The 25,057-nt window shown below is 40.3% G+C and overlaps 1 protein-coding gene across 1 annotated transcript; it reads right to left on the minus strand.

Moving 5' to 3' along the window:
- Nucleotides 1–1,446: 1,446 nt before the first annotated feature.
- Nucleotides 1,447–22,394, minus strand: LOC104075385 (BPI fold-containing family C protein-like). Its single transcript, XM_009575860.1, has 10 exons — nt 22,346–22,394; nt 21,281–21,406; nt 18,855–18,966; nt 16,598–16,726; nt 13,006–13,161; nt 12,221–12,284; nt 12,074–12,134; nt 10,446–10,537; nt 6,489–6,659; nt 1,447–1,524 (listed from the first exon to the last, which is right to left on the minus strand). The coding sequence occupies exons 1-10, from the start codon at nt 22,392–22,394 to the stop codon at nt 1,447–1,449; spliced, it is 1,038 nt and encodes a 345-aa protein (XP_009574155.1).
- Between the last annotated feature and the right edge of the window lie 2,663 nt (nt 22,395–25,057).

Genomic DNA, 25,057 nt, shown 5'->3' on the forward strand with positions numbered 1-25,057 from the left:
GTACTGTAGACAAGGGGAGGGCAGTAGGATGTTCTATACCTTGACACAGCAAGGCCTTTGTCACAGTCTCCCTTAGTCTCATTACCAATTTGGTGACATATGGGCTGGAGAAGGTAGGTGGAAAATTGGCTGGACTGCCAGAATCAAAGAGGTGTGATCAGCAAAGTCCATCTGTTGACCAGTGGAGGTCCCACAGGAATCAGTACTGTGACCAATACTGTTTAATGGATGATGGGACAGGGTGCACTCTTGGCAAGTTTGTGAATGACACAAAATTGGGGGGAGCAGTCAACATGCTGGAGGGCAGGGCTTCTATTTAGAGAAACCTGGACAAGCTGGAGAAGTGAGCTGACAGGAACCACATAAAGTTAAAAAGTGTGAAGTCTTTCATCTGGGAGGGAATAACTCCCTGCAGCAGTACAGGCTGGTGGCTGTTTAGAATGCAGCTCTGCAGAAAAGGATCTGGATTCCTAGTTGAACATAAGTCTGCAGGTCCAGGTAAGTGATATACCCCCCCTCTATTTGACACTTGCACTTGGAGTACTGTGTCCAGTTTGGGCTCCCCAGTACAAGAAGGATATTGACATCCTGGATCAAGTCCAGCAGGTACCACCAAGGGGGCTGGAGAACATGACCTACAAAGACAGTCTGAAAGATCAGGCCTGTTCAGCTTGAAGAAGAGAGGGCTTGAAAGACCTTTTTGTTGTCTACAACTTTTTGATCAGAGAACACAGAGAAAATGGAGCCAGACTCTTCTTGGAAGTGTGTGGTGATAGGACAAAAGGCAACAGAACAAGTTGGAACACGGGAAATGCTGATTAGATACTAGGAAAAAAATTTTACTCTGAAGGTAGTTAAATAGTGGAACAGGTTGCCCAGAGAGGTTGGGGAACTCCATCCTTGGAGGGGTTCAACACTCGACTGGACACAGCCCTCAGCAACGTGATCTAATTAGTCCTGTTTTGAGCCAGGGTCTGGACTAGATGATATGATTCTCTAATTCTATGATAATCCATTGGATTTCATAAATCTGTTCCCACTCTTGGCATCCAGTTACAAAGGAACAAATTGTGAAATTCTTACGAAGAATAAGGTCTCACTCCACACACAAAGTTTAGCTAACAATAATGGAGATAAATTGAATAATGCAAGTACTGGTTCCTAAAATTAATAAAATGTGGTGTCTCTAACTCCAGTGAAAAGAACCAGTCACTCTTTCTCATTAGGCTGCAACAAGTTTTCTAAAGCATCAATAACACTGTCAGCTATACTCACTGTACTAAAAACCAACAGATTCAGTTTGTGAAAAGTGATTAAGAAGTTTTACTAAAACATTAAAAATAGCGACGAAAAGCCATGCTTCTAATGTTATAGCATCTACTTCCTACAAGCGAACAGAAGGAAGACTACATTTTTCTCTTATTATTGTTTAAAAGTAAAGGGACATTAGGAGTGACTGTGAAGGTCCTCATCTCCCCCTTCCTCATGTTTGTAGTGAACATCAGTGGCAATCACCAGATGACCCTGAGGAAAGAAGGACATGTAAAATTACCTTAAATTTCAGACGGACGTATTCAGGGTCAGTACTCTGGGACTAGATCCCATGGTAAGCCCCTCAGAAGGACAGGAGACAAGAGTGGCTTTATGCCTCCTGAACTTTAATTAACTTTAGGGTAGGAATGGGCTCTGATGTAAGTTAATACAACCCTCCAAAAGGCTGAGTAACTCTTATCACAGAGACACTCGGCTTGCCTACGAGCTTCCCTAGAGAATGGTCAGAGTAGTGAGGACTTATGCACTCAATGCTCCTAAGCTCTGCTGGGATAGCAGAGCTGTCCTTGTGGTGTCCCCATGCTGGCATACCCCAAAGGGCTAGTGGACCCTTTATAACCTACAACTGCTAGGGGTTGGGGGGGGGTGGAGAGCTTGTTTTTGATCCAGAGTTTGGATTTTATATCTAGTGTATAGTTAATGCTTTACTACTAGCAACATTTAGATCCACCCAACACAGGAACACACACAAATGCACAGGCCTGAAAAAGAAGCAATATTCTTTAACAAGAAATCGGGCTTCTCACCTGATTCATTTTTATTACAGGTCCAGTCAGGGTAGTGTGGGCCAAGTTAAGAAGAGGAAATCCTTTTCCTAGTTTATCTTCGGAAAGGACAAATATAAATACATTTGAATGTATTTAAGTGTAATGCACTTAAATGCACTTCAGAAGCATCTTTCTCAAGGAATTCAATTTGTTTTGCAATTCCCCTTTAATCAGCTGTCCTTTTGCCTCTCAAAGGAGCTATTGTTCATATTCACTAAAAAGCAAAAAATCCTGTGAAAAAGTTGCATACAAACCTCTTACAATCTGTCAACTGTCTGACACTGGGATCTGACTGCCTCTGCTCCTCTCCAGGTATCTTCCCCACAAGATCTGGTTTCTGCTGTTTCCCGCTCTGACTTCATTCTCCATCTTCCTTTCATTTTCTTTTCTACCTCTAATCCTGTGGGTCCTCTTATTCTCATCTATCCCTACTTTCCTGGATCAAGCCCCAGCTCTATTCCTATTTGCTTTTCCAAACAACTGACTTTTGCATCCCTCCCTTTCATTCTCCTTTCTTTCTCCTCATCAATTACTCACTTCCTTCCTCAGCAGTCTCCTCATCTCTGTTTACCTCAAAGGCACGTTCTGTACTCTTCCACCTGCTTCTTTACACCTTAACCTCTTTCTTTATCATCCTTCACTCTCTGCATCCCACTGAGATGATTTTCTACTTTGTCCGGCCTGTGGCAGCAGGTGAAGCACAAAGGCAGAGGGAGGTCATAAAGCTACAGATGCTGCCCCGAAGCCCCAAGATGCAAGCGTGCTTCTGCGCTTCCCCAGTCTGGGCCATTCTCTGGTCATGGCTTGACTCCGTGTCAGGATGAGACTCAAGCATGTCTCAGCTCTGCTGCCACGCTGCATCCAGTGAAAAGGAAACCCAAGCCCAGTGTTTGGAAGGGAGCCAAGACTTGCTCTGTCCCAGCCCCTGATCCAGGTGACTGAGGGACAAGGACTGAAGTCCAGCACAGAGTAGACCTGTCCAGGTATAGCCAAACGGACAGAAAACCTCCCATAACACAGTCTTTAAAGCTGGGCACTCCATTCTATGGTTTCAGTCTTGCTTTCCCACCAACTGTGTTCAGGAACTGGCCACAATCCTTACCATTGATTCTTGGGATCACTGCACTCTGTAAAGCGTAAGACAGAAAATTCTCCACCAGTGACATCTGCTGTGAGGGGGAAAACACATTTGATGATTATTGCCTGATGCCTATGGGATTGCAGCTTGACGGGGGAGATGGAGGGTTAGAACTGGAGTGACATACAAAAAGATCAGAACAGAGCTTGGCAGAGAAAATCTCAGGTATAAAAGATCTTTTTTGTTTTAAGTTGCAGCTGAACAATGTAAAATATACATGGCAAAGAGGTGTCCATTTTTCTCACAATAAGTTAAATTGAAGTCTTTTTTTTTCTTTTTCTGTATGTGAAGTATCTGGGTTGAACCTTAACTTTAGGAACGAAATCTGTTCAACCCCATTTCAGCTGCCAGGACTCAGTTCTCAGAAGTGAACTGTTCTCTTGGTGGCAAGAACTGCCCTGTCCCGGTGCTCTGTCTTATGCCACTATGATTAGTGTCCCCCTCCCTTCACTTAAAGATGTAGGTTGGGCTGAGCTGCTGCAGAGTTGCGCTGACCGTTTCTCAGTCTACAGTGAATGATCTAAGCAGTATCATGGTGTTTCTTTTGTTCCCTATTTTTGACTCGCCTTTTTGTGATATTTGGTTGAAGTGATTCAAGATAATTCCTGAAACTGAGCTTAAGCCTGACTTTGTATTCACTCCAACTGCTACGCCTACTCAATCCAGCTGTGAATTCAGGCTGGCTGTCAGAAACAGCTAGAAGAGGTGCTAGCCCCATGCCTGCCTTTGTGCTGCTGGATAGAGAAGTGAGCAGAATCATCTATGATGGCTTGCTAGGTCATGCAGACCCAGGCAGACATTTCTCTCTGTTTCAATTAATGTTATGTGGTAATAACTCCATAACATTTGGAGCCTCTGATGAGAAAAAACCCCAACACTCCAAGGGGTATTTCCTCTTACTGGAAAGAAAAAGAAAAGCAGAGATTATACTATTTCAAAGCAAAAAGAGCAGTGGCAGATGATACCCCCAAGACAGACCAAGAATTGTCCAGCAACAAGTTCAGATGAATTTCTTTTATCTCTGAAGTGCTCAGCTACCTCTCCGAGGCGCTAAAACCATCAACTTACTTCAGAGAAGCGAAGAGTGGAGTGCAGCAGGGAGAACTGGAGCCTGAAGAAAAGAAGTAAAAGAAGAGGATTCACTAGAAAGGGTGAAGGCACAAGTTATGCACACTGCTTGAAGATTCATTTGTGGAATTTCATACTGATGTAAGGCTGATTCACACATTTAACTTTGCCAAAGACTCTTTGATTTCCAACAGCTTTTAATCAAAACTGGGACAACTACAAATGAGTTCTAGAATCACTGGGATCTTTCTGATAGTAATATCCTCCTATAGTCATGTGTAGTCCTGGTATGTGACTATAAGACTTGGGAGATCAAATTTTTCTGGAATTGCCATTTCCTGGCTGAACTACACATTCCTCAAATGTTCGTTATGATTTGAACAATCTCATATCAATTCCTAAGCATTATGATTTCCTAACTTTTTCCACTGATGTTGTAAAGCATCCTCAGATTACTGTAAATGCAATCCTGGGGAAAAACAACATTTTGACAAACAGAAGAACACATTCTTGTGTCAAAAGCTCTAAGTGAGTGGCACCGTTACTTCTTAAACTTATACTGACAGGCTCTGATCACTCCAAGTCCTCTTTTCCTGTTAAAAAGGTCCAGAGATCAAAACTAAGAAAAGGCGGCTCACATTTTTCTTTAATGAAAATGTAATAGGTTAAAAAATATCATATATTCTGGAATTCTGCCCCAACTTGGAGTACAGAGCTAACAAGAAGAAACACCAATGTGGGCTACTTGCCTGAAAGTCTGTGCTTCTACCCATCTGGTGCATTTAGGGAGAAAGGGGCTGTAAACCCAGCCCAGCTTGAAGTGTGAATAAAATTTGTTATAAGATAGCTGAGAACACCTATAACTGTAGCTAACCACAAAACCAGCAAGATCTAAGCAAAATCTAAAAGGCTCTGAACTTTGCTTCACAGACACCTTTCTGGTCTCATTTGTTTGATGGCATGGTGTCTGCTGTTGCAGTATGTGCTATGTAGTCTCACTTTTCCCTTCCCCTCATGTGAAGGCATACAGAGAACTAGTTACAGTGGTCCCGTGCAGTGTTTGCATGCTGGCAGTTCTGTTTATGATGCTCAGACATGGCATGGCAGCAACATTTAGAGGGTTTCAAATAAACTACTAAACTTAATTCTCCAATATCAGCACAGACTGAAACAGGTGTCTTTAAGATAACCACTAAATTGAACATTGCTATCTGGAAAGGTATTTAACCTACAGAAAGGGGTAGTATCATGTTGCACAAGAGACATGGTCGTTCCACAATATTATTATATTTCATCTGCAAGGTTTAGACCAACCAGTCAAAAGTATCTTAGAGCCCCTGTAAGAAAGAAGGTAACTAATTTTCTTTTTCTCATTGTGAAACAAGCACTGTCAGGCTGACACAATGAAGTTCTGTGGTGTCCTAATGTTTGGATCATTAATGTTGCTTTCTGAATTTTCCTTGGTTACCTTTTCAGAAGTAATGAGATAATCAACTTCTGTTTGGTTATTGTCAAATTGGCTCTGGTACTGGCTGTCTGCAGGGAAAAAAACAAAACAGTCTTCTGTGACTGTATACACAGATAGATACTGTCTTAGATACAGGCACAAATGCAATTGCTTTTGTGATTGGAAACACAGTGTCTAAACTTTTTATTTGGTCAATACATGTAGATAGTAAAATCATTTGTGAATTTGCTGCTTTCTGCCAGCAGCTGAGATTGTGTGAGCGAAGTGATAATACAGCCCTGATTGTCTCCTTATCATTAGGATCATTTAAGTCCTTGCATGGCTGATATAATTGGTTCACTTTCAACCTAATGAAAAGATGTCTGGGGACACACTGAACTATTTTACAACAAACAAGTTAGGAAGACTGGGCATCAGATAATCACATTTTTATATATTACAGTTTTTTCTTGAATAATCACTCAACCTCCCATGTGGAAAACAGGGCTTTCATAAGGAGCTCTCTGCACCTGCCTACTAAATTCTGCAATACGTGGTGCATGTTTCCTCCCTGTGAAATGCAACAGAACAGTATGCATATTTGTGGCAGAACAATATATGCTATTTTATGCTGATCCCTATGATTTTCAAAGGATTTGGAAGATTTGTTCTGTGACAGCACTGTGATTTGTTCAGCCCCAGCACTGAATGTTATCTTCTAGCTCATGTTACTTACTAGATTCCCTGTAAAGATGTACTGGGTAGTTGAATTTGGCAGAACAGCAAACACTTCTACACAGCCAGTGATCTGTAGGATGCATCTGTCTGCATGTAAACTGACCGCAGGTGGTGATGTAGCCATCAGCTTCAGCAGCACTGGGCACGCTGTTACGTAACTCAGAGCAATCTGTGGAATTTCAAAGACGAAAAAAACGTTGAATGCAGAGTTAAGCTTCTCTTAAGTTACAGTTTCTGTGGCTGCATCATAATCAGGTGCTATATACCAATCTTCTTGTTAATTAACCTATATTAAAATTACTTCATTTTAATCACATCAACTGAAATGACGAAATTAGCATTGCATATACTCTGAGTGTCAGAGACCAAAAAACAAATCATGAAGTTTTAGACCCACCGATATTGAACATATATAGAGAAATAATTTAAAGGTTGTTCCTGAAAACTCTATTTCAAGAGGAGGGGATTAGCACTGCGTGTTAAAGAAATGAGGGAAATGAGTGATTCCAGTAAAAAAAAATTAATGACCCTGACAATATAAGGATTTTGGAAAAGAGGCAGCCTTCCAAAACAGCCAATGTTTTGAAAAATAGAGAAACTCCTAGAGGACAAAACTTTAGTTTGCAATGCCACAGATTCCAAATTTCATAACTTTATAGTAAATGTTGACATATTAGGAATTTTTAAAGCATCTCATAGTATCTTAATTTCTTGCATCACATTTATAAACTTAGCTACTCATGACTATTACTTCCCACTGTATATAATCTCCAGTAGTCATAAATCAGGTATCTTTGCATAGAGAAGTCAGGCTACCAATAGCAGAGATATCATTACCCTGAACAGGAATAAAAGGAGACTGATCTCACAGATGTCTACCACTTAGTCTTTATAACTGTTTCAGAGACTGAAAGCAAATCCAACACTTAGAGGGGTAGAGAACGACTACAGAGTAGTCTGATATAGTTAGGAAGAACATAGAGTTATGATGGGGTAGGCATGTATGTTTGAATCTTACAATAATCACAAACCAGCTCAGTTTCCTTGTCTCCTCCAAACTTTTGCAAATGAGTTAGTACACGGATAATATCCATAAGAAACATTAGCTACTGCTCGTTCTTAAAAGGTCTGTACAACTAAAAGTACCCACCTCAGGAACAAAATCTTTGAATAAGGTGGTATGTAAGTTAAAAGTAGTAGCAAGCTGTAAACAAATGAAATAAATTAGATCATTATATCAGTTTGAAAATGAGGTTTTTCTTGGGAAAGAAAACATATCCTGTCTACTTTAGTTTTAGATAATCCATGTTTTGATTTAGTATTTCCTGGCCCCAGAATGATTCCTAGGGAACCCACAGTGCTCTGTGGGATAGAATAGAGACAGATTTCTCATGGACATGTTTCAGAAGCACGTACCAGTAAACAAGCATTATTCTTTGAAAGAACAGACGTGGCTTAATTCCTGCCTTTGGGACTTTCTTAGACGAAATATACTGAATCTGTCAGAGCCAGGACTCAAAAATCTCATTTGCCCTTTTTCTGCTGATCACTGTGACGGTGTTTGTCAGTGCCATTTGTGTCACGAATTTTTATAAAGACCCTCTTCACACTGTTTCAGGTAGCAAAACTTCTTGGAAACTCTGACTACTAATGCCAATGTGGAAACAGCATTTCTGAGAGAAGTCTTGTATGTTCTTCACCCACAGCTGAAAGCTTAGTTTCCTTGTACCTTTTTCTTGCCTCATTTTGCTGCTCTGTTAAGTCTGAGGGTTTATTCTAGCTCTCAACACAGCCAATATGTTTGTTGTGGGCCTCTATGCAGCAGACTGTGTCTTCAGTACACTTTTTCCTGTCTTGCCCTTTCCTCTCCTATGTGGAATCCATGCAGAGAAAAGTTTTTTGGTTCTTTCTGCCACTCCTTGCACACCAACTCTGTGATGTTCATATCTGTCATTCCTTGCCTAGAGCTGCCAAGAAGTTCAGATTTAGGTCTGAGGGAGACTTTGACTATTTTAAATGATGACATACAGAATGAACGTCATGAATCCCTCCTACAGGTGGTAGAAGTATGACCCAAATCTGTGTGAAATGGCAAACATAATGTGTTAGTCTCCTTTGCTGACTATCCATAGTGCTGATATTTATAGTTCTATTACATGCAAATTATACTCACCTCTTCAGAGATGATGATGTTAAAGGCCCCTGCTCTGTAGTAAGCCAGTGAAGCAGACTTAAGAAAATAACTGGAGACTCCCAGGTATAGCATGGAATCACCCTGGTTTGGGAGAGCAAATGGAGCTGGCACAAAGGGAGGGTCTGTGTGATTTCCTACTGGATAGACTGTGCCCTGCAAAGAGTCATTATCAAGTACTTCTAGTCATAAACAGTTGTATCTGTCAGAATGCATTAGCAGTGGTTGAACAGAAAGAATTCTTCCTAATCTGAAGAAAAGTTTGACATTAAAGAAAACCTGAAGTAAGCAAATAAGTTTGTGATATGCCCTGAAAATCAGCAAATTCAGGCTCTTTTGGAAAAATACAAGGAATCACAGAGAAAATCTGGCCTCCATCCTTTCAGAGTTTGAATTTGAGCATTCAAGTCAGTATTCTGAACTACAGCTATGAGACACAAAAAAAATCCTCTGGACCACAGTCTTCTTTCTCTTGTGGCAAAGACACATTTGTTAATTTAATTCTAAGGGTGACATTTCAAGAAAATCTTCAGGCACATCCCAAAAGCTCTGGAAGTTGCTTAGGACAGGGACACAAAGGAGTCTTTTATACCAACTAACTCGTAGCCCTGGTCCAGCTGCTGGTCCTCCAAGACCTAGTTTGGGTGCTGCAGAGGTGTAGGACTTTGGTTCAGTTATACTAAGAAAATAATTCTTAAAATGTGAGAAGGAATGTGAGCTCAGGCCATGTAAGACAAGAAAAGTAAGAACAGACAGTAAGTAGTGTAATTACTGACACTGTAATGGTTAGTAGCTGAAAGATGCAACAGGAAAAATACTGACATGAAAAGGTATAAAACCCCAAGAAAAAATTTGAGAGTTGGAAGATGGCAACTCATAACCATCAAGAATCAGCCTGTTCCAAGGAGCACTGAAGACCAGTAACTTCCTTAACTGATTAATAACTGACTTACAAAGACTTATCTGGTATCCCATCAGGATGTCAGCATGTTAAAGCTTAGCCTGTAAGTTCTAGTTAGCTACAGTAGCTGATAAATAATTGCTTAGTACTTTTAAGCGATGTATATCCTGCTGGCAGAGTGTTTTTTTGTGGGTGGTAAAGGTTGCTTGAACAAAATAACCAAGAGGGAAAGTTTCAACCACAGCTCTAGCACATCTTTCTTAACTGAAGTCAGTTCTGAGAGCCATGGGGATGCTCTGAATTACAAGGACTTTTGAAGCTGCTGGAAAAGCTGGGCATTGCTGAGATATCTCTTGCCAACAAAGGTGAAAAATAGATAAGGAAGGAACTGCTGTGTGCTGCTCAAGGACTGTCTGTGAGAAGTCTTTTTTTTGGGTGTGATCTGTACATATACAAGACATATACAAGTCATCTCAAAACAAATGCTTCGGATTGCAATCACATTGGTAGCTGTCATGGATTATGTATCACCGGTAACAGGCAAAGAACAAGCAGCAGTGGAAGAACTGTGAATCTAAAGAACATTTTTATGCTGTTTATAAAGCACCTCTGAACTGTTTCAACTCTGAAATAATTTAATTCTAAATAATAGCTTTGGTTAATTAACAAATGCAGTTAATTTATTAAATAAACAATCGTATCTGGTTTCCAAAATATCTCTTGACCAAAATGTCCAAGTGTCTTACTGCTTTTCTAATTAAATATTGGAGAGGCTGAATAAGATTGTAGTGAAAGAAAATGAATCAACACAAAAGAGAACCAGAAAAGTCTTAGAAAGCACACTGATATTGAAGACAAATTACCTTCAAATCCAAGTTAATGTGTGATTTGAAGACTGCTGGAGAACTAACTAGGGAATAGTCTATTTGTGCAAAGGCATCAATCTGGCTTAAGACTAGAAGAATGATGGACAAAAACAAAACAGCTGTTATTACAAAAACACATCACAAAACATTTATTGTTTAGTTATAGGCAAAGACATTATAGAAATGATGAATCTGAAGAAGAATAATGGTGGGAGACGGAAGAAGAAAATAAAAAAAGCTTGTTGTAAGGGAAAAAGTGAGAATATTCCCTCTGAAAAAGTTGCCGATTCGTCCTGATTTAGGCCTTGTTCTGTTGTTCACAACTGAATACACTCCTCGGAAATCTCTCCCATGCAGTGAAAGAAGGAGTATCTAGGGCAGAGTCCCCTTTTTTGTTATGTGTTTGCACAAGAGAACTAAGCTCTCCTATATGATTAGTGAAATACTGGTAAATACTACTAAATACTTTGGAAGATGACATTAGCACATTTTTATGCATATCAGTGTTGAAGACAAGGGATGTTTGTTCACAACAATAGAGGGCTTTATCAGACAATATGATTGAAGACTTTTTCTGAAAGGTGCTCCCATGCAAATTCAGTCTGATTGTTATTTTTGATTGGACTGTAAGGTCTGTTCATAATATATAAAAATCATATGGGTTTAAAGAGAAATGGTGAATTCACACAGAGATTAGGAACTCCTCAATATGACCACAGCTTGGAGTGCCCTTGAATCTGAAGTGTTTAGGTATGTGCTGCATAAAAAAATGTTCTTGATGACCATGATTTTCAGTAATATTTGCCACTGCTTGGCACATGGCAGGTATAGGCCATTTTAGGAAAAATAAAAGTCTACTTACTCTGCTTCTGAATAACAGAGCAGATAATGGAAATATCCACAATGCAAAGTGAAGAGTGGTAACAAACTCTCTGACCTGAATTATATGACTTAGGTGAATTAAATTAATTTGAATTGGCGAAAACTACAAATATTCTTGGTCTCAGAAAAAAACAACAACTACAAAAAAGCAAAAAAACAAAGAAAACCTGTGGGATTTATTATAGAAGTGAAAATCTTTTTGGACACAGATATCTATCATCTTCATGTCTCTGCAAGAGTGACACAGGAATTGTTACTGGTGTGAAGAGAACCATGCTTAGTGTGATGCTGTCTTCCTGCAGCATCTTGTTATCTCACTGAACTCAAGTTCAAAACAAGACGTGCTAAGTTTACGAGCTCTTACAGGGATGTTTGCTAGCTCTTTAGTGGATTACTGTTAACCCAGTTTTTCTTATGTCCACAGTACCAAGAGGATAAGGATCAGCATGAAAATGTTCATCTCAAAAATCTAAGGAAATAACACAGGACAGCTACAACAGACTGAAAGATTACAGGTGACCTGCTATGGACACAGAAGAAATCTGAATATTGTGTATAAGGTGCATGCAAGAGATTTCTAGAGTGGACTCTGGAATACATTAAGGTACAGAACAATGGCTGTATTTTTCTTCCTTCACATTTTTTGTACCATGAACACAGGAATGGTTTGTCATCTAATAAAAAAGGCTACAATTTGAGCATTATGAAAATTACTTAACAAAAAGCTGCTATCAACAACTCACCCTTATGCTTTCTTAGCTGTGCATCCATCATTTGGATTTTGTTTTTGATATTTAGGCATAGCTATATGAAAAGAGAGGCAAGTCAGTAATGTAAGGGCTGTATTTCAACTCCTCCCTCACTAGCTGAAACCATCTTTGCAAACTTACATTTTTATCCAATTTGGTGTGAATGGGCTTCTCAAGATAACCAGATAGAAAGCTATAGATCCAGCTGGAGGAAAGGAAGTGAACACGATGACTTTTTACCATGGATTGAAATCTTTGAAATATAAAATCTGGCAGACTGGGACATCAATGTCATTTATATTAATGAGACACAATTACAGGGATATTGGTAGATTGTGCAGTTTGACTGTTTTTATTAATTTGTGAGTCTCAGACAAATGCTAGGGGTTCTCAGTCTCATAAGACCTATTTAGAAGGCAATCTGCAAAGTAGTGAATGTTCATGTTAACGTGTTGATAAACAATACTGAATTAGCCATATTTTGCCTTTGAGTAAGACAAAAAAAAATTCTAGAAAATCAAAATGAGAACTACAAGCATTGTTTCATATTCTCTTTTGAAAGCTTTATTCTGAAATTGTAGGTCAGTTTGTCAAAAGGCATAATCAGTCTAGACCACCTTCATATCTGTAAACCTCCATTTGCAATCTTGTATTCTTTAATATGCCCAAATGGCATTTTTTTCACATGCAGTATGTTTAGTCAGCTCATTTGTTGGCACATGCACAAAGAAGTGTAGATTAACCAAACTTAACACACTCAGCAAAGAAGCCTGGTTTTGAAAACAGACCTTTAAAAATCTCTTTTCATAGCCTTCAATAGTTGTATCCTGTAACTGGATGCCTAGAAGTCAAAATTTGAAAAATGGCCCTTATGCTACAAACCCTGCTACTTTGCACAGAGTAATTAGAAAATCTACTGTACATACCTAGATCCTCCATTTAACTTGACTTTTACACTATTAATGCTCAGCTGGCAACTGTGTAGCAACATGGACAAGCGGCCTGTGCTATTCCTTGACACTTTGAAGATAACTGCAATAAACAGTCCTGAGATGGACACAGTAATTCCTCCTTGGTCTTTGCTGCTTGGAAAAAAAAAACAAACTCAGTCAAGGAAACATCTGCTTTAAGGGAACAATTTAAGAAACTACCTGTAAATCAAGTTTGAAAAGACTTTTTGCTTCTATCATCTAGAATGAAGAATGGGTTTTCCAGGGATTAAAGTAGATTAGGGACGTGCATGGTATTCAAAACCAGATTATATGCGTGAGTTTCCAGGACATGAATTTCTCAGTGTTGTGCAGGATTTGACAAGTTTGCAAAAATGTGACAATTTCATGGCAACACAAGACATTCCAGTCCTTCATGACAGATCACCCTGAAGGCCTCTGGGACTGCAGCAGCAGAAGCCAGTTAGCTAATAAATATATAACCCAGTGGTTCTCAACTTTACAATTCCATTTTCCTCTTCCCTGTAAAAATTTTCAATAACCCTTTAAAATATATACGTTCCTCCATTCTTTGTCCTGCCCCAAACCCGTTCATTCTGTCTCCTTTCTGTAAAAATCACTTCTAAGACCCCAACAAAAATATCCTTATACCTAAATTCCAGCAAATTTAGGTATTAGGACTACGGTTAGGAGTTGTAGAAGCTGTAGACCAACCAAGCAGGATACAGAGAGCTGAATGGATGTTAGAATAGCCTTATAAAAACCTCATTTACTATAACAGAACTGGCACCGAAAGCATCACTTTTCACCCCTTCATCCCGATTATTCAGGTTTTGTTTTAGGCATTACTACAGTGGCTGCACCATACTATGGAGAAAGAGCCCAGCCCAGTATGAAGCTCAAACCATGAGTCTCTTAGCTTTCCTCTTTACTTTTCAGGCTAAGCAAAAATCCTGGGGAAAGAGGTTGTAATCCTGAAAGATTAATCTTAACCCAGCCACAAACCATAGACTACCCCTGACCAAACCAGTGAGTAGTATTGCCAGTCACAAAGTCCCTCCTACCACCACTACCATTTTCAACCCCACCTTTCAGTCTGTATGTGTGCATTAAGTGGCTATCTGGAGGAAGCACCACTCTTCAGACCCTCATTTTCCAGTCCCTAACCAAACCCCATCCCACAAGCCATTAGGGAAACATTTTCCCAAGGAGGGTTGTGCAGCATTGGAACAGGTTACTTGGAGAGGTTGTGGCATCACCATCCTTGGCTAAACGCCACCACTAGACAGCTGACCTGATCTAGTCGGGTGGCTGCTCTGTTTTGAGCAGGAGGCTGGACAAAATGACTTCCACAGATCCTTCCAACCTAGGTTTACCCATACTTCAGTGACAGGGACCATCGCAAAAGGATCTCAGCCCTCCTCCTCCCTTTTTGGGCTGCCTGGGAGATGGGGAGAAGCCCAGCTGCTTAGGTTCTCTGTTCCTGCATCCTCATATCTGCTCTTCTTCAGAAAGAATCCTGATTCACTGAGGCAGGGTCTCAGCTCCAGGTCTCCAGAAGCAAAGGGCCTGTCAGGAGATTTTGTGACTGGCAGAGTGCTCTGGGACACAGTGGAGAGGAGGGCTACAGTGAAAGCTGGAAATGCAGGGATAACTCTATCACAACTAAAAAGCTGTGATAAGACCCATCTTTATGACCCTGGAAACAGCCCAGGAGTGGTGGGTTGTTGTCCTGGTTCCGGCTGGGACAGAGTTAACTTTCTTCCCAGTAGCTTGGGGGCTGTGCTGTGTTTTGGGTTTGGTATGAAAGGAGCGTTGATGGCCCACTGATGCTTTGGCTGTTGCTGGGTGATGCTCGCACGGGGTGGGCGGAGCACAGCCGGGGTGGTGGACCCAGCTGGCCAATGGGGTATTCTATACCATGTGACATCATGCTCAGTATAAAAACCAGGTGGGGGGGGGGGGGGGGGTCGCCCCCACCCCGCCGTCGGTGGTCGGTGAGCAGTTGCATTGTGCATCGCCTGCTTTGTATATTCTGTTATTGCTGTTGTTCTCACTGTTACTATTACTGTTCTATTTTGTTTTATTTCAATTATTAAACTGTTTTTATCTCAACCCGGGAGTTTTCCTACTTGTGCCCTCCCGATTCTCTCCCCCATCCCACCGGAGGCAGGGTGAGTGAGCGGCTGCGTGGGGTTAAACCACGACAGTTGTCAATGGTCTCCCTTGGAAAGCTCATTTTCAGCTGCCCCCTCTTAGTCTGCTATGCTGAAAGCAACATGTAGGACTTGGGAACGGAGGGGATGAAGAGTAGGGCATATTCTGGATCTGTCTAAACCTACAGCCATTCACAAAACATCACATTGAACAGAGCAGCACAGATTGTTCCTTCTGCCCCTCAAAAAGGCACGAAAAACCCTTCAACCCCTAAACTCTACCAAAGCTGGCTTTCACCACCTCCACCACGATCTGCTCCGCCAAATCCTGCATACCAGCTCCCTGCCTCCCTTGCTGTCTGTGAAGTCTTTGGAGTTTTCTACAGCTGGGGTCTCTCCAGATCATGCCCAGGTCCTTATCCTTCAGCAAGAGGAGAGGTGGCTTCGTGTTTGGGTACAGCCGATTTGCAACTGCTGAACACAGTATCCTTTTCCTCACAATACTGGTATGACAGAAGGAACAACAGACAGGTTGCGGGCACAGTGACAGCAGTATTGAGACTGAATGCAGAACTGCATGTTTGTGCTCCTTTGAAATCAGGACATGCTGTGAAACTTGCAGCCTGGTGATCCATCTTGCTGTACTGTGCAAATAGAGCAACGCCTACTGCTGTTACCAGTTACTCCATTAACCCAAATTGTAGAGATTATCACCTTGCAAACTTTTCTGACATCCCAGAAGTTTTAGCACTCCCCTCCCCGCCCCGTTCCCAAGAAAATCTAGAATATTGTATTAAAATTCTATAGCAAAAATGCTGAGATAAAAAAGCGGAAAAATCAGTATGCAATCATGTCATTAAAGACAATCTCATACTGCACATGCTCATGAAGCTAAGTCAGCTTTCCGTAGCGACCCGAATTCTGGAGTTTCTGAAGTTCTGAATGTTTGGCATTGTGACAGTGCCCTTCCTTTAATAGGACCACTTTGGAAGACAATATACACTGTATCAGCAAATAGATAATTAGCCATAGAGTCAACCTTCCAGTTATCCTGTACAAAGAAAGTAACAAATGTGGCCACTGCAAATTCTGTGGTTCTGAATATTCATGTAATATCATGTAATATACAGTCTGGACAAATTGAGCATGCTAACTGATGTCTGACCTGATACTTCCCAAAGAGACAACCTGTGGGGTAGAATAATTAAAAAAAAAGAATAAAAAGCATTGGTTGGCAAGGGATGTTTCCTTCTTAAGAAGTTTATTCAAATAGATTGTTGTTAAATGATAAAACATATCTGACCTGAAAAATAATAATTACCAACTAGATTTCTGAATTTCATTTGAATTTCATTTGCAATCCTTCTCCCAGAACTGTCCCCCGCACCTGCATCACACTGTACAATACTTACAGCAGCCATGCGTTCATTCTCCAGTCTGCACTGATTGTAGCAGAAGCATGTGCCACTGACAGACTAATGCCAATGCCAGGAATAAAGGAAGCAGAAGTTTCTGGGAAATCTACAGCATTAATTCTGAGCCTACAGAATACAGAAAGGGGCATGTTAGACTGCATGTCAAAAGAGTAAAAAGGACTTCTGATCACTGAAACCCCTTCTGCTATAAAAAGCAAAGTCTATGCTTCGGTAAAAGAATTTCTCAGAAATGACTGACCCTTGTATATTTTAGGAAAGAAAGACACCTGTACCATTACACTTAGTAGCATCCTTGGAAAAAGAATCCTTGATATCTGCCCACAGAAGAAAGGATGCTTGGCCAAAACAAAAATGTCCCTTTGGGAGAAAAACAAACTCCTTAAAGTGAAATGGGCCTGCTGTGCGAAAATAAGTCTGTGTGTTAAACCCAGATGCTACATCTATAAATAAATGCAGGTTGTCTGAATGCTAGCATGTGCTGAAGAACATAAAAGTTTCTCTTTCCCCATTCTGAATCCCCTCCCTTGCCTCAGCAAAGGGCTCTGGAGAGGATCCATTTTTCCGAACAAAATCTTACTTGAAGGTTTCTCTGCCAAAACAAATGTTTCTGATACTCAAGGATATTGTCTTGCAAATGGGTGTGTTGAATTAACATTGTAAAGATATCAGCTGTAATCTTATCATGTAGTACACATTCCTATTGTTTCCTGATATCTGGCAGAGATCTCTGAAACAACTGCCTTTAATCTACTTTCCCCAGGGCAGAAGGTACCAGCTACTTTTAGTTAAAATGACCATAATTTTCCAATAACATCTTGGGCAGCAGTAAGGCTGCCTTTAGTAATCTTGTTTGCAGTGATCTAAAATCAGATTTTCCACTGGGAAGATGGCCAATTTCAAGAACTATGGTTGGGAGAATGAATTGGGGTTTTGAAGATCATATAATAATTTATGTTGGAATGGGACCTCAAGAGATTTTCTGGTTCAACTCCCTACTCAAAGCTGGGCCAACTCAGGGGCCCTGCCTACTTGAGTCTTGACAAACTCCAAGGATGGAGATTCCCCAACCTCTTTGTGCCCTTGTTCTGGTGCTCCCTAGCATTTTTTCCTAACTTCTAATTGGAACTTTTCTTGATGTAACTTATGTCTGTTGCCCATGATTCTTTCACTGTGTACCTCCAGGAAGAATCTGGCTCCATATTCTCTATAATCACCAACCAGCAGAGAGTGGAAGACATGCAGTAAGACACACACACCTCCACCCCCATAGTGTCTTCTTCTCCAGACTGTCCAAACACAGCTCTTTTAGGTGTGCAGGGATTAAGGTTGCAAGGGTGGTATAATACAATGAAGCCTGCCAGAAAGCAGGCTATTAGGAAAATGTTAGGTATAGATAAAGGATGCGGGCCCTATCCAGCAGAAAGTACATGAAGTCTCCCAGATTGGTATTTCTTGCTCTGGGTAATTTGTAAGGAAAAGGAAGTAAAATGCTACTGAGCAGCAGAGCTTGGCTTGATAGTAGTATTAAAAGACCAGAAGTTTCTGTTTTTCTGTTTATAGCCTATTGGAAAAGCTTTAACTGGAAGATGGGATTGAAGGCTGTAGAGAAACCTTTTATATTGGTCTCCTTATTTGGAGAAATTGTAGGAAACTCTATAAACCTGTTTTTTTACTGGCTGCTTCTGGTACAATGATTTACCTCAGCAGGAGCCCTATCCAATCAAAATGCTGATTTACCATTGTAAATCCATCCAAAAAGATTCTGTAAAAGTCATCTTCCTGCCATGTCAGCCCAGATACACAATCCCCCTGCACACATTTTCATCTTACCCTTTGTCGGCTTTTTTTCATTGAACACAAACAAATTACCTTCACTCCTACAGGTCCTTCATAGTAGCAGACTGTGAATAACACCGATTCTTCCCTCTTTCCCACCCATTTCCCCTGCTCTGTCATAGTCATGCTTACACCTGCCTTGCCCCAAACTCTGAGACAAACCAACTAAAAAAACTGCCAAGGTGCTCCTTCAGAAGCTTTCTAAAGCCCATCTCTGCGTGTGGTAGGAGGAAGTACTTATAAAACAAATCAGTGTTTGGGCAGTGGCACCAGAGTTAGATGAACCATTAGAATTTTACACCGAACAAAAAAAAATGGCTGCGTAATTATTACTATGCAGTAACAATACAATAAGATGTTTCATCCTAAAACTTTGAAATGTATTTCCTTTACTTACCTTGAAATTACATAGTTGACTTTAACAACTGAGAAACTCTCCTGCCCACTCCAGCTTGGGAAGGTCTCTTTCAATACTGCTTGCTTCAGGAGCTCCATCCCAATCCTCCTGCCTACAAGGGGACAGAGGAAAGCACATGCCTTGCAGATTGGATTCAGGCACCCAAAGGTCCAGATAAACTGCCAAATAATTTAATCACTTTCAACATAGTTCATAAAAACCTCTGATTCTTAAACCCTTACCTAGACCTCCTTCCAACTACACCCATTTATAACTTCTATTAGCCTCACATACAAGTCATTTAACCAAGATCATCTTGCCTCCGAGTTGCATTTTATATTCTAAAACTCTTGTCAGGTTTCTGAAACTGTTATACTTCCTTCACTTTGCTGACAATGTGGAAAGCCTTGGAAAACACCTTTAACTCAGATTGTCTCATACCTGTTGAACGAAAAAGCCAGTTAAGAAGTAGCAAGATGACTTCTCTATGTAGTGTTTACTTTCAGAAAAAGTGTGATATATGCATCTGAAGTGCTGGTATGTCAAATGTGGAACTATCTGGATTGTTGCTTGTGTACAGGAAGTTGTTTGAGGTTTAAAGACAATCCTTTTAAATGTTTTCCTCCCGTTTCTTTCAGAGTACATACGTTTTGCCACTGCACTTTATCCATTACAGCACGCTGCAGATCTCTGACTTATTTCCTTACCTTCTCTCCTTGCTTTAAGGAATCCCTTTCTTGAATGCTTCAATGCTATTTGTGCATTCATAATATACACAGACCCTATCATCAACAAGCAGAACAACTTTAAATACTAAATTCCTTGTGTCTTCCTTAATTTTGCTCATCTTTGATGAAGACACTGCTACAACTTTAATACTGAACGATGTCCTGCTTTCATATATTTTAGCATGAGTTTCTTTAGCTTTTGGCCTCACAGTTGCGGAATACAAAATATCTATTTTTTTCTCCCCCAGACTTCAGTGTATTAAAAAAGCAAAGAATTGAAATCAATGATAACTCAACACTGGAATACCTTTTTATAAAATACATCTTTTATGAAGGAGAGGTAAGTTATTATTCCCTGGGAATTCCTGCCTCCAAGGCAAAATACGGGCTCTGACTGAAATAACTTAAAGCTTTCTTATGACTGTCAGTGAAGGCAGCCAGTGATCCCAGGTGGAATTTCTCTCAAGGTTCTTGCAGCATGCAAGGAGCGTGCAAGGCAAGATCTATTGCCTCAGCCTTCAAATATCATGTTAAGGGAAAAGACATGACAGGCACCATGCTCTTCAAATACGAGAAATACCTCTGGGAGGTGCACTGTTAATGTCTGTTCTTACTACTAATGCAGGGGTGTGCAAACTTAGTCTGTTCGTTCAGCACTTGAAGGCCATGCTGAATGTCACAAAAACTGCTGGGCTCACACTAAGAAATACCAGGCTGAATTCTCATTTCTAAAGGCATGAGAGGTCCCTAGGGAGCGATTTCTCCTGTGTGCCATAAAAAGGTATGGAGATCAGTTCTGTTTTGGGTGACTGATGTTTGCCCTGCACTTCTCAACTCCTCGAAAGCCTTTAAAACAATGCTTATACAGAGAAATAAGTGTACCTGATCCTTGCTTTCATCTCGAAGGCATAAACCCTGAGCTTCTACTTTTCATCTCACCAGTCCATTGTTTACCTGTCAGCATGTTCAGTACATCAGTGACGATTAATCCTTAGCATGACCCAGCCTTTGTTGAATTTGTGTCTTGTTAACCTTTATTATTAATATTAATTCTGTAAACAATTGAAATTATACTGCGTGCCCTCCACACCCATGCAGTAAGTCTTAGGTAAGAGACAGTGAAAGTTAGCATGAATAGAAAGAGCATGGAAAATATATTGTGGAAATTGCTGATATTCTGTTAAGGGGCAGAATTATGGCAGAGAGTTACTAGGTTTTTTTGAAAGAATGGCACATGCAGATGCTAACCCACGCCAAATGGAGGAATTAGAGTAAAGGTGTGCAGCTACGTGGCTGTTCCAAAATTGTAAGCTTTTTTCCCAATTATGTCTTATTATCTTCAATTAAATATTGCACTTTCAATCAGGATTTTGATACTTTTAAAGAAGAAGCAATTATATGACCATGTCATTTGGGTTTTAAGAAAGTAGATTGATATGAGGAATGTAGTAGAAACACTGTTGGACTGTAGGATAATGCAATCACCAATGCAAGGATAAATTCACACCTGGGGTGCACGAAAAGGAAGGAAATAAGTGAAAGAAGAGACCAAGGGTGTTCCTGGTGTGAGGTGACAAAAGGAATTTATTCCATTTCAAAATTTAAAGAGCTTGTTTCTACATTGCACCTTTATTAAGGAACTATATTCTGTGTATAGAGTATTTATCATAAATTAACTTCTGGCAATGTTAGACATACCGTAGTCCAGCCCCTTCTGAGTAATCCTCACTTTAAGACCAGGATTAGCCTCAAGCTGCAAGGACAGCCAACACAGCAGGATAGAATACCATGTCTTCAGCATCTTCTCACCGTTGTCACAGGGACCTGTTAACAACATTTATGATGCAAACATGATCATAAATGATGCATATCATGAGTTGCAAAAAATCTGTATCCATCACTTCCCTCAATGAAACTGGGACAACTGGATAGTCAAGAGAGGTTTAGCCAATGATTTTACTGCACGAAGCAGTCAGTGTGGGAGCAGACACAGATTTCTGATTACTTGGATAGCACTTTGGCAAGCATTAGCTGTTGGTGAGACTGAATGGTTCTGCTCCACTACTCTGCTTTCCCCACATCCATGTCTTGGTTGGTTTATTTTACCATCTGTCCTACCTCCTGCAGAGTGAACATGACAGAGCAATCCCAGCCAAGGAGGAGCAGGTCTGTCCTCCTACAGAACAATACCCTTTTTATATACACACCCCCTAGAATATACTGGATTTGTGAGTCCAAAAGTTTTTCCATTAAATCAGCTGGTCTAATAAAATACAGTAGGCCTCCCTACAAAACTTGCCTCCCTGTTACACACAAACCTCTGACTTAATCCAAACACTGATATATGAGATTGACTAAATCACGTCACAGGAGAAGGGAACGCAAGGGTAAATTCAAAGCAAATGTGAGAATTACATGGTGATCACACAGGAATAGAGAAGGGTGTCCTGGCATGAGCCTGCAGCACAGTGTCTTTGAGTGCAAAGCGAGACTGTGAGCTACTGCGTGGTGGTATATAACCACACGACACAGGTTCACAAAAGCTGTGACAAATTATTTCTTTCTGTTACACTTTCCTAGTACAAAAGTAAGGTTTCTTTGTTCAAAATTCTTGCATCCATCCTGATTTTCACTACCAATGACAGCCACTGCTCAATTTCCTAGAAATAACAATCCTGTTTCTCAAGACACCTTCAAGTCTTCCCAGTGCTGCATTAGGAAATTCTTTATTAGGGACCTATGGTAACTTTACTCTCACCTTACCACTGAGGGGAGTGGCACATCCTTTTCCAGCAAGTCTAACTGTGATCATGGTACCTGCCTATGTACAAAACTATGCTAATTAATAAGTAGCAAAAAGGTCTTGCTAGTTTCCCAGGTATTCCAGCCTATAAGATCATTCCTGGATTTCTAGTAAGTACCATATTGTCTTGGACAATTTATTCCATAATCCACCAGTAAACATATAAATTAAAAAAAACCACAAACCCTCCCCTCCACCAAAAAACCCAAAACCCATCACCCTTTGGTGGTCTTACTTCTGTGTTGAAATTAACATTATCAGGTCAGACTCTAAATGGTTGCACATCCAACATCTACCCAGTACCTCATAAAATACTGCTCTTCAGTGGCTTTCTGAACTATAAGACAGACAAAATGTATTATCAATATTGCCCTGATATCAGTTCTCTGAGGAATCTTTACAAAGTTACCCCAAGATACTATGCAAGAAAAAGTGGTTTCAGGGAAAAAACATTCTGAAAACTTAATCCACATTGTGACAAATTTCGAAAATCTCCCTTTTAATCGGTTGTTCCATCTCTAGTTCTTATGCCTTTTTGGTTTTCTCTATTTCAGGCAACTCAAAATAAATAATTACTTTAAGGTAGCAATGTTATATTACGCAGAAGAGCCAACTGGAGTCAAAAATCTTAAACTTTTTCTAGCTTTTCCTGTAAACATGCCACTTTCTATCCTGATTATTAAGGGTCAATTAAAAATCCATATAAAACCAGAAAGACAGATTTTTTTCTACCATTAAAGTACATAGGTATTTACTAAATATTTGTCTAACAGGATTGCTAGAAGCAATGATGCAGGTGAGGTACCTCAATCTTATTGAATTTCATTCCCATTGAGGAACAGAAAATGGCAATCTTAGTCACTACCATGCTTTGTAGTTAATATGTTCTTATTTGGATCTTAAATGTATGCCAGGTGAGAAGCTGAAAGAACAAACAACAACTGAACGGCCATCGCAGTAAAAGATAGTACCATTTCATATTGCGTTCTCAAACCAACAAGGCTGATATTCTTGGTTTCTTTTGCACTCCAAGGCTGATACTCTTAGTTTCATCAAAGTCCCAAGCCTCTGTCAGATGCTAGGATTGATTGTACAAGGTTAGTCAGATGACTGGGACAGACAGAGCTAAGGAGATGGAAATTGTCAGCTGCCTGATAGTCTAAATCAGAGCTGCCAATTGCATTGTTGATGGCAATAGATGGCAAACAAATTGCTGTGATTTTTATCTTCAGTGACTGAGCATGCACCAAGCAATTCCTTGATGTAAATCATTCTCTTAATTCTTTTGTCTTCTCAGAGATAGTGTATTCAAGTAAGTTAAGTAGAGGAAAAAGATGAAAAACTCCTTTGTTTCAGTCTGTGTACCTGTCTCACCCTAATGAAGTACTCTACTTACCAGTCTGTAGATACCACATTTGGTTTCTCCTTTGTGAACAGTCTGCAAAAACTTTAAATAAAACTTGCAATAAAGATTACAGCTGAAATCTGTCTAAGAACTAAGAAAGCTTCTGATGCAAAAAGAAAAGTCACTATCATTGTCTTGTACAGGTTTAACACAGCCATATAAACACACTATCTTAAACTGACAAACCTCTGAAATAGAATAAAAGATCTCTGAAAAAAAATGTTGTCCTTGTCTTGCCTTGGTCCTGCACAAAACTCTCCACTTGCAGCCCACATAAGAACTTCTTTCACTTCCAAAAACTCAGAAAAGAAACTCAATAGTTAACAAACACAAGACAAACAGTTCTCAAACATGATAGCAAATACAGTGTCAACCCAACCTGAAGTCCAGAAAGAGCACTTCAGTTTCACAAATATCTCTGCTGTTATCACAGAACTGGGACTGGATTTTTCAGTTTCTCTCTTGTTCCATTGTTTTTAGTTACTCTGCAGCATGCTCAAGAACAGGTAGGCTTTCTGCAGCTCACTCAACAATGTCAAATCAAAAAGGACTCAATAGCTTCAAGATTTTAACCCTTCCTATACATATTCCATATGGAAATTTCCATATTCCATATGGAAAATCACCTCTGAGGGAAAAGGAATACAAAATTTATATGGTTGATAGGAGAGATATATTGGCAGGGATGCTTTAAGAAACCAGCAAATGATACAGACAGGAGTTTGCTAAATGACATAAAAGCAGGTGATCTCCACCTCTCCACAACCACTGGAAATACCCGTAGAAAAAGAAAAACTCCAGTAAGTTCCTGTTCATGGTTTCCTCCAGTCAGTGTGGAAAGCAATGCTATCCACTTCCCAAATCATGAGGCAGCAGGAGGCGATCTAGCTCAATGAAATCTTCAAACAGAATCCATAGGAGGCAACTTCATGCCTGCCTCCACAGGTTATGTTTGTGAGTAGGTCTGGGACTCCCCCCAGTCTTTCGGAGGCTTCGCAAAGGTACTGTGCTACCACAGCTTTTCTTGAGCATGGCTTGCCTACTGATGCCCTTCATAAAGGCTTTCGAAGCCTTGGAGCAGAGTTGCCAGAGAATTTACTAATCTGTGCCAGGCTGCAAAATAAATAACATAGCTGCAATGCCTACATAGAATCCATTAACAACGGATAACTATGTTGGGAGGCAGTTGTCTGATGAACTGATGGAAATAAAACACTTTCCACTGTTTGGATCCATTGAGTTCATGTTGCTGACCTCCGTGATTGCC

Source organism: Fulmarus glacialis, unplaced genomic scaffold (assembly GCF_000690835.1).
Source record: "Fulmarus glacialis isolate BGI_N327 unplaced genomic scaffold, ASM69083v1 scaffold33794, whole genome shotgun sequence".
NCBI lineage: Eukaryota > Metazoa > Chordata > Aves > Procellariiformes > Procellariidae > Fulmarus > Fulmarus glacialis.

What these genes read in the sequence shown, in the direction of transcription:
- LOC104075385 (XM_009575860.1), bottom strand. Translation starts at nt 22,394, where the DNA reads ATGATCACAGTTAGACTTGCTGGAAAAGGATGTGCCACTCCCCTCAGT. An exon ending in GTCAACTATGTAATTTCAAG is followed by an intron (nt 16,727 to 18,854) that starts GTAAGTAAAGGA and finishes TGTATTCTGTAG; the next exon opens with GCTCAGAATTAATGCTGTAG. An exon ending in AAGTTAAATGGAGGATCTAG is followed by an intron (nt 12,285 to 13,005) that starts GTATGTACAGTA and finishes CCTTTCCTCCAG; the next exon opens with CTGGATCTATAGCTTTCTAT.